Here is a 9322-nt window from a genome sequence, read left to right on the forward strand (position 1 = left end):
AATCCAAAAAGATGAGTAGGGAAAAAATGTCAGTGGCCTCCACCTGTAAAACCATTCCTGTTTTGGGGGTTGTCTCACTGTTGCCCATCTAGTGCACCTGCTGTTAATGTCATTAACACTAAAGCAGCTGAAACTGATTACCAACCCCCTCTGTTACTTAACTGACCAGGGGTGCGTTTCCCGAAAGCATCGTTGGCCAACTATGGTCGCAAGTTCCGTCGTTACCAATAGAGTTCAATGGACATTGCGATGAACTTGCGACCATAGTTGGCCAACGATGCTTTCGGGAAACGCACCCCAGATCAATATCCCAGGAGTTTAACTGACTTGATGCTATTCTCTGATAAAAAAGTGTTCCCTTTATTTTGTTGAGCAGTTTATATATATATATATATATATATATATATATATATGTATATGTTAAAGACATAAATATTTTAATTAAATGAATTTTAAATAAAAATCTAAAAAAAAAAAAATTAAAAACTAAAAAAATATACAAAATGTATATATAAACATTTTAAATTTTGTTATTTAAATTTTTTATTAAAAAAGTATAACATTTTATACTTTAAACATTTCAATATTATTATTATTCTTATACAATTATACTTATACTTAAATATATATTTAACAATTTGAATATTTTAATCTTTACATTTATCTATAATATACATATACATAATATATATATATATATATATATATATATATATATATATAATGTAAATATTTAAATATTAAAATTGTTAATATGATGTATATGATCATAATTATATATATATATATATATATATATATATATATATTAGGGCTGTCAAAAGATTAATTGCGATTAATCGCATCCAAAATAAAAGTTTGTGTTCACATAATATGTGTGTGTACTGTGTATAATTATTTTGTATATATAAATACACACACATGCATGTATATATGTAAGAAATATTTGCATACATATACTGTATATATTTATATATAATTTATATTATATATAAATATATTTTTTTTATATATAAATTACACATTTTTCTTAAATATATACAAGCATGTGTGTGTATTTATATATACAAATTTAATTATACACAGTACACACACATATATTATTTAAACACAAACTTTTATTTTGGATGCGATTAATCGCGTTTAATCTTTTGACAGCCCTAATATATATATATATTATGAATTATGATCATATACACTGTATATGAGATTTAATAGTAAAACACAAAGTAGGCCGTACAGAAATATAGACAATAATTCCTTTCCAGAAAATATGCAGCTAAGCAGTACATCCCTTTGACATGCACGCAATAAGACAAGCTCTCTCTGTCTAAACCTTTTGCATGTTGTAAAATGAGCTTCCTGTCAAAAGCATGATGGTCACACTCCTGCAATGACATGTGTTCAGATCTGATCAGTACGTGCTGCTTCTGGGTGTGGCCTAAACCAGACACACAGATGACTTCCTCTGGGATTATGTGGCATTTATCAAATAGACTAGGAGTTATATAAAGCCATTTGTAAATGCAGAGGGAGCAGATTGGGATCTAACATTAATCCCAGCCTGCATTCAGCCTGGCTGCAATCCATCTGAAAGGAAGGGCAGGCAACAGGAATTACAAGCCTTGCACTGTCCTCCACCACTGTCCCTTGCCCTCTCCAACTCATGGCCAACACAGGATAACCGACCCTGATCGATTGAGCGCCAGTGTTCAGTTTTAGCCATATGTGATTGATATCTGCTTTCTCTGTAAATTCCAATTCAGTTAAGAATTATTAAAATTATTCAAGATTTGCTCAGTTGTTTTTTATCACAGCTCTTACCATGCTGATACATGAAACAAAAACATGCACAAGTAAAAAATAAAATAATAATTTGCTTTATTCACCAATAGAGAATACATGAGCTTTATGTATGTTATATTAGTGAAAATAGGAATTAATCACCACTTTTACCACTTGATTGACAAACAATTTGGTAAAACAAATATCGATATATTTTTTTAAATGAACACAAAAAGATTATATATTAATTTTTTACTTTTTTCCCCAGAAAATAACAATTATTATTATTATTATCGTCATCTTTTCAATAAGGTTTCATTTGTTAACATTACTTAACTAGTTTACAAGAACAAACAATGAACAATACTTATACAGCATTTATTAATCTTGGTTAATGTTAAGCTAACATTTACTAATATATTTTTAAGATCAAAAGTTCATATCTAACATTAGTTAAAGCACTGTCAACTATCATGAACATTTAAAGATAACATTTTTATTAACTTACATTAACAAAGGTTAATAAATGCTTGTAAAAAATATATTGTTCATTGTTTGTTCATTATAGTGTTATTATTATTATTATACTTTTATTATTATTATACTTCATGAATATATTGCATTTTAGATGATGTAGATCAACTGCTCAGCAGCATTTGATTCCTGGGGAATACATACAGTAAATGGCAAAATGAATATACTGAATGCAAAATAAGTTGCTTTGAAAAAAGAAATGCAATGCATAGATTATGATTTACGCCTGATGATATGCATTCAGCCAAGTGGACTCATCAGTGTGGAATGAATTTGTTTTTACTGTGAAACAATTATTGTAAATGTATCCTTTATAATAAACCTATAAGTTTACAAACACACAGATACACACACACACACACATTCAAACTTCACAACAGACACATTCGAAATCTATAAGTTATATACTTAGTGTTGTACACTACATGGGCAACATTTATGCTTTTAACAAAGCTGCATAATCACGTCATTTTTACAGCAGACAACATTGTGAATGTACACGTGTCCAGACATTAGCTCTGTTTAGGCATGCACATGTGTCTTCTACCGGCCTCCATCCAGTGTCCAGAGGATAAAATAACTCCATTTCCATGATGAAATTGTCCACAATAAACGAATGAATGCAGATGGATGCTCTGAAACAGAGAAGAGAAGCCATTAAAGACGGTGTTTATTGACAAAAACTGTCATTTTAAATGTAACTTTAATTGAAAAATGTTAATGGTTAGTTTGGTTGTCTTTAATGGGTTAATCATAAAACTATTATCTGAGAAATAAAAACTAGCACTGGTCCTTATTCAAATTTAGCAACCTTGATTTTTTGATTAGGCTACCATTCAAATTAGATCACAGATGATTAGGCTAATTACTATAATCGAATATCAATTCTAGACGTGTCTACACATCAACTTAGAGCAATAACAATATCACAGACATGATACACCTGTAGATGTGCTGTAGTTTATTAGTCTGTCAAAATCATATTCTCTGGCTATTGGCTATTTAAAATGATGACTGCTGCTTTTATATAACCTAAGTTCAAATCAACAAAAGATTATTTGAAGCATCTATCTATCTATCTATCTATCTATCTATCTATCTATCTATCTATCTATCTATCTATCTATCTATCTATCTATCTATCTATCTATCCATCCATCCATCCATCCATCCATCCATCCATCCATCCATCCATCCATCCGCACACAAAAAAAGCAGATTGAATGGTTTAGTGCGTGTAGGTAGCCCTGCTCTTAGTATTAAATCAAAATGACAACATAAGCTAAAGTTGTAATGTAAAATGACCATAACAATAATAATGTTACGTTTTATTGTAACATTATTACAATAATGATATTGTATTGTACAATATCCCCCCCCCCCCCCCCCTTTGCATTTCGCCATTCAATTAAATTTTACACAATATCATATTTACATAACCATCTTATCTGGATAAAGTAAAGACCACAGTGCGTAAAACACTGCCGTCACTACGACCATTTTGGTTTGTATGTTTACTCGGATGATGATGCAATAGCACAGACACTTGATGTTGCTGAAGTTAATCCCTGTGCAACCAGATGCCTTTTCTTCCTGTTAATGGTTATAAATTCTAAACAATTCATCTAGTCATGCACTTTGACAATCCTGGAAATGGAATATGTCTGTGAGTATTGTTTGCATACTGAATAATGTATAGACTGAATAATGTCAGTATGTAAGACATGTCTTGATTTTAGTATCCTTATTAAAGAAACAAACAAAAAAAATCATATTATAAATCATATGCAGAAATAGTATAAATGACTTGACCTTGGACAAAAATTGAAATGTGCATTAAATGGGTCATGTATTCAGGTCAGCCAGAAGGAATAGTTTCTTACCTGTTTCAGTTCAAATTAGGTTTAAATTTCAGCATTCATTCACTTCTAGAGGTTTGAATGTGCGAGAAATTCACTCTGGATGATCTGGTCAGACCAGCGTGCTTCTCTTCTCGCGCATGATGTCAGGGGTCAGATGTGCGAAGTTTGAGGAAGCTGTGTTGTTCTGCTCATTATAACGTGACGAGGCCGGGGAGTTCTGCATCACCACGAGCCGGATGGGAGACTGTTGCTGTGGGGCGGGGGGCTCGGAGACGTACTCCTTGGTAGGGTCTTTCCCCCGGCAGTCGTACAAGATGCAAGAGATGAGAAAGACCAGAAGCAAGATCACGTAGCTGGCGATGAGGATGATGAGGTTTAGAGTGACTGGATCAATCTCCAGGTAAAACTCCATGAAACCCATGGCGACGCTGCATCCCTGACTCCGCGCTCTGAGGGAAACGTGGGCACCATGGACTCGGGCTCTTCAGGCTAAGCGCGCGGTAGCAGGGATACCCCCGACGAGCACCAGCAGGGCCCTGTGCCGAGATCAGAGTGGAGATGTCATCTGCCGTTCAAAGACTTTAATCCCTCCCCTTCTATTCCACCAACCTTAAATTCCTGCAGCCAATGATTAAAAGCTGCTCACTTTAATAGCTTAAGCTGCCATTTTAATTTTGCCAACTGCACATTGCAAGATGGATTTGGACAAATTATGTAGAAGCGGTGAAAGGGTGGAGTAGAATTTTTAGCATGTCCCACCTCGTGTCCTTTCGCCAGAAGCACGTCAATGTGGGATTTCACTGAGTATTGTGTAATGAACAACTTTTAGTTATGTCATTATAATGGACCGTGACATAACACTCAAGCCAAAAAGCAGATTTAATGTGTGTGGAGGTATTTTCGGAAAATGGAATATGCATCCCCCCCCCCCCCCCCCCCCCACACACACACACTTTGCATTTATTTTTCTGGATTTTTTGTTTTGTTTAATCAAGATATTTTTTACATAAGAATTTGAAAGAGTGTTAAAGGTACAATATGTAAGAATTTTGCATTAAAATATCCCATAATCTCAAGGCCAGTGTTATATATTTTGTTAAGTTGATTACTTACAATATCCAAAATGTTTCCAACTATTTTTAATTCGTTAGAAAACTGCGATTTTAACCAAGGAAACGGGGCATTAGAGCAGGGGGGAGCTGGGAGTCGCCAGTCAATTGCGTCATATCCGCGTTACCCTTGGTTTTCGCTCATACTGCGTGGAGTCCTGGACAAATGCGGAAGTTGTAGTTGTAGCGTCTATCAAGCAACACACGCTTGTTTCTTGCAGTCGTTATTGAACACAATTATTCTTTACCGATTGCAGCTGGTTCTGTCGACAAAGCATGCTTAATTTTATATTTTCCAAATGTAGCATTCGGTAATAGTTATGTTTATGTAAGGGAAGTATTATTGCTTTAGGTTTGTGTTTAGTTTATTGACATTGTTTATCACGTCTGGTGTTTATGGCCATGTAAATAAATATAGCATGTGTTAAAGATTAATGAGTATTTTGGCAAATGATGTGGGTATGTTCGAATGTACTTTTACAACAATTGTTTAGAACACGTAAAACTGCGCCGCGTTATCACAACAATGAATTCGACATACAGTAACATCTATGATAACCAATTTAGTATTAAACCTTACTTTTCTTGTGGTTAATTAATTTTAATGAAATAAAAGTGTGATGAGGTTCAAGAGTCAGGAAGGAAGAAGACAGGGGTCGGCGTGACTGGGACTCGTACTTTATTAAAATAAAGCAAAACAAACAAAAGTCGTGCACAACGCGCATTCACCATGGCAACCGCGACGGCACAAAACAGTTCAAAAATGAGTGCTCGGATCCACCGGTTTTCTTTCTCTGCGTCCAATTTTCTCTTCAGTCTCTCTCTCGTTCCAGCGCGGCTTATAAGCGGTCTCTCCACGCGGATCACAGCAATAAGACACAGGTGTTCGTCATTTGCACTTGACCTACTTGCGTCCCGCTCGTCTCTTCTCTCTCCCATTACAGACCGCGCTGAACCACGCCCCCCTCGCCACAAAAAGCATGTCATTATAAAAATAGAACTTAGCCTCATCCATGAACATGATTTTTCGATTCCCGTCTGACTGATTTACATCCACGGTGGAGTTGAAAACGACAGTTCCCATCATTCCACGCTCCTTCACATCGTCATCAAGCTACGCCGTTGTTGTTGTTTGGAATGTAGCGCCCTCTAGCGGCAAAAAATTCTTGCATTATTGTACCTTTAAAGGAGCTGTATGTAAGATTGTGGCCAAAACTGGTACTGCAATCACTTTCAAATTACTGTAGAGCGGTGTATCCCCTCCCCCTCCCCCCTGATTTGAGGTTGCCAGATATGCTGCAGGATCCAGCAGGAACATAGGCTGCTACAAGGAGCTGCAGCTGTGGTAACTAGAGCAGAGCTGGCAACCCGGATGCCGAAACACTACTGATTTCGTGATTGGTAGATAGGTGGAGGGTGGGGCTTCAGGACAAAACACAACATGACAACATCAACATCAGTTGAGGGCTGCAACTTCACTTTTTAAATGACAATATCCTGGCCGTACTACTGTTGTCAGTGATACAATTATTTGAAATGAACATGATTTCTTAATGTCTAGTGACATATCAGGGCCATTTTATGATTAATTGAAATACATTTCTTACATACAGCTCCTTTAATTAAAAGTGGCTACTAGTTATGTTATGTCTTTATAAATGGACATGACATAATACCGAAGCCAAAAAGCATACTAATGTTGTTTTTGAAGGTAATTTGGGAAAATATAACTTAATTAAGTATATTTAATAACTTAAGTATAAATATATTTTTTTTTAGCATTTGGCATTCATCATTTTTATGGATTTTTCATCATTTGTGTCATTCCGTAGAGTTTCATTAAAAAAACACAATAATGTGCATACATAATCATATATAATTATTTAATGTAAGCACTTCGAGTGTTTGGGACAGAGTTGGCTGAAGGAGTCTAAGAAACAGCTGTTTTATGTCATCATAAATGGACTGTGATGTAAAACAGATGCCAAAAAGCAGATTTAATAATGCTTTTGGAGGTATTTTAAATTTTGTGGAATTTTGCACTCATAATTTTTCTAGTTTTACGGGTTTTTAATTTTATTTAATTATAATAAAACACTTTTGTATTAATAATTATATATGATGATTAATTAAATAAAACATAAAGCACTTTGAAGGTTTTTGGGAGAGTGGCTACCAGTTATGTCATGTCATTATTAATGGATGGTGAAATAACACTGGAGCCAAAAAGCAGATTTAATGTGTGGAGGTATTTTGGGAAAATGTAACATTTAGCATATGTCATAAATGGTAAGGTTATATATAATGTGAGTTATGTAATCAGATTACTTTTTTCAAGTAACTAGTAAAGTAATGCACTACTTTTAAATTTACAAAAAATATCTAAGTAACTTGTCTCCATGTTGAGAGGAATCAGAAGTACAGACGCATTGTGTGTGCGGTGCGCTGAGTAAACATGATGGTTATTGTAGTTATAGACTAAATGTGAGCATTTACTCATCTCACTTGCACAAAAAACTGATTCAGTATTCCTCAAAATGAATAAAAACAATCAAATGCAAACTCAGAAAACCACACAAACCTGCAATAATTAAATGTTAAATAGCACACATATAATTTATGCATTTAATCTCACTTTATTAACCAATGTCTTTGCTGCTGACCTTCGATTATTCAATTCAACCATACTAATAAGCAAAAAATGACATTGAATAAACATCACATTTGTGTTTAATTTTTGTTAATTTTTTAAAGGGGTCCTATTATGCCCTTTTACGAAGTCTTGATTTTGTTTTTGGGGTGTACTAGAATATGTTTTCATGCTTGAAAACGCGATTTTTCGTTTTCAATGAAGCCCCTCCTTCCTAAATACGAAATGTGCTGTGACTGGTTAACTGGCCCAGTGTGTTGTGATTGGCAGCACATAGCATGTGTTAGGGAAATAGCAGGCCCCTTCATAACTACCAGCTCTACTCAAATATCAACAATGGTGTCAAATCATTTTGAGCCCGATTTAGACCCTGACAGTGTTAACGAACAAGAGGATCATGCTGTCCGGATTTCAAGTACAGACTTTGCAAGCACCCCCTCTCCCCTCCCCTCATATTTGTTGGAAAACTATGGTAATACAAACAGTAGGCTAATCAATCACAAAATCATGGATAATTTTCCTAAGGGGTGCTGAACAGTCATACAAAAGCTTCAAAGCTTTACTTCAGACTTTAAGTAGCCTATACTACTGTCATGTTAGTTAGCAGGCTAGCGGAGGCAAAGCTTTGCCCTTCGTTTACATCATAGCTTAGCAACTACATAAAACTTATAATTGGAACTTTTAATAAAAAACACAAACAATACTTACAAGTTGTGATCCATAAACAAAAGATTGTGTCGACAAAATGGGAAAAAGTCTTTCTTTCAGGAGAAGCTTTTGTGCGTAGCCTGCATACTCTCTTCTGGAAGCTATTCTCCATAAAATGTGCAGTGCACAGACAAACGTTGAGGTTATAATGTTAAGGAATAGTGTTAAAATACATTTTAACTTCTCTAAGTTCGCCAGCCTTTAGGACAAACTTTTTTCCAGTGTGTAAAAAAAAACCCTGTGAAAACCAATTCTTTAAAGCAGCCCAACATAACCTCACCACTTTTGTTGCGTGTTCCCAGGCGCAAGGTTTATGTAAATTTTAGTGTTGGTGATGTCACCAACGCGGGAAGAAGCTCGTTGTAGTTCCAGCCGTTTGTTGTAAAAAAAAAGCAAAAAAAAAGCGATTGCATCGAAGCTTTGAGCGTCGTTTTGTAGATGTTGTTTATGCTCCAACTGTGTGTATATATATATATATATATATATATATATATATATATATATATATATATATATATATATATATATATATATATATGTGTGCTATATAAACACAACTGTTCACTGAATACACACATATAGCAATATTGCAAAATATGGACCATATAAAGACACTACAGAAGTGACAAAAAAGATTAAAAAGAAGTCTCAACAATATAAATAAAACTAAATAT

At 34.6% G+C, this 9322-nt stretch overlaps 1 protein-coding gene across 1 annotated transcript; it reads right to left on the reverse strand.

Annotated features, from left to right (window-relative positions):
* Positions 1–1865: 1865 nt before the first annotated feature.
* smim36 (small integral membrane protein 36) lies at positions 1866–4770 on the reverse strand. Its single transcript, XM_079851392.1, has 2 exons — positions 4203–4770; positions 1866–2954 (listed from the first exon to the last, which is right to left on the reverse strand). The coding sequence occupies exon 1, from the start codon at positions 4600–4602 to the stop codon at positions 4291–4293; it is 312 nt and encodes a 103-aa protein (XP_079707518.1). The 5' UTR covers positions 4603–4770; the 3' UTR covers positions 1866–2954; positions 4203–4290.
* Between the last annotated feature and the right edge of the window lie 4552 nt (positions 4771–9322).

The sequence above is a fragment of the Squalius cephalus genome, assembly GCF_949319135.1.
Source record: "Squalius cephalus genome assembly, chromosome: 19".
Lineage (NCBI taxonomy): Eukaryota > Metazoa > Chordata > Actinopteri > Cypriniformes > Leuciscidae > Squalius > Squalius cephalus.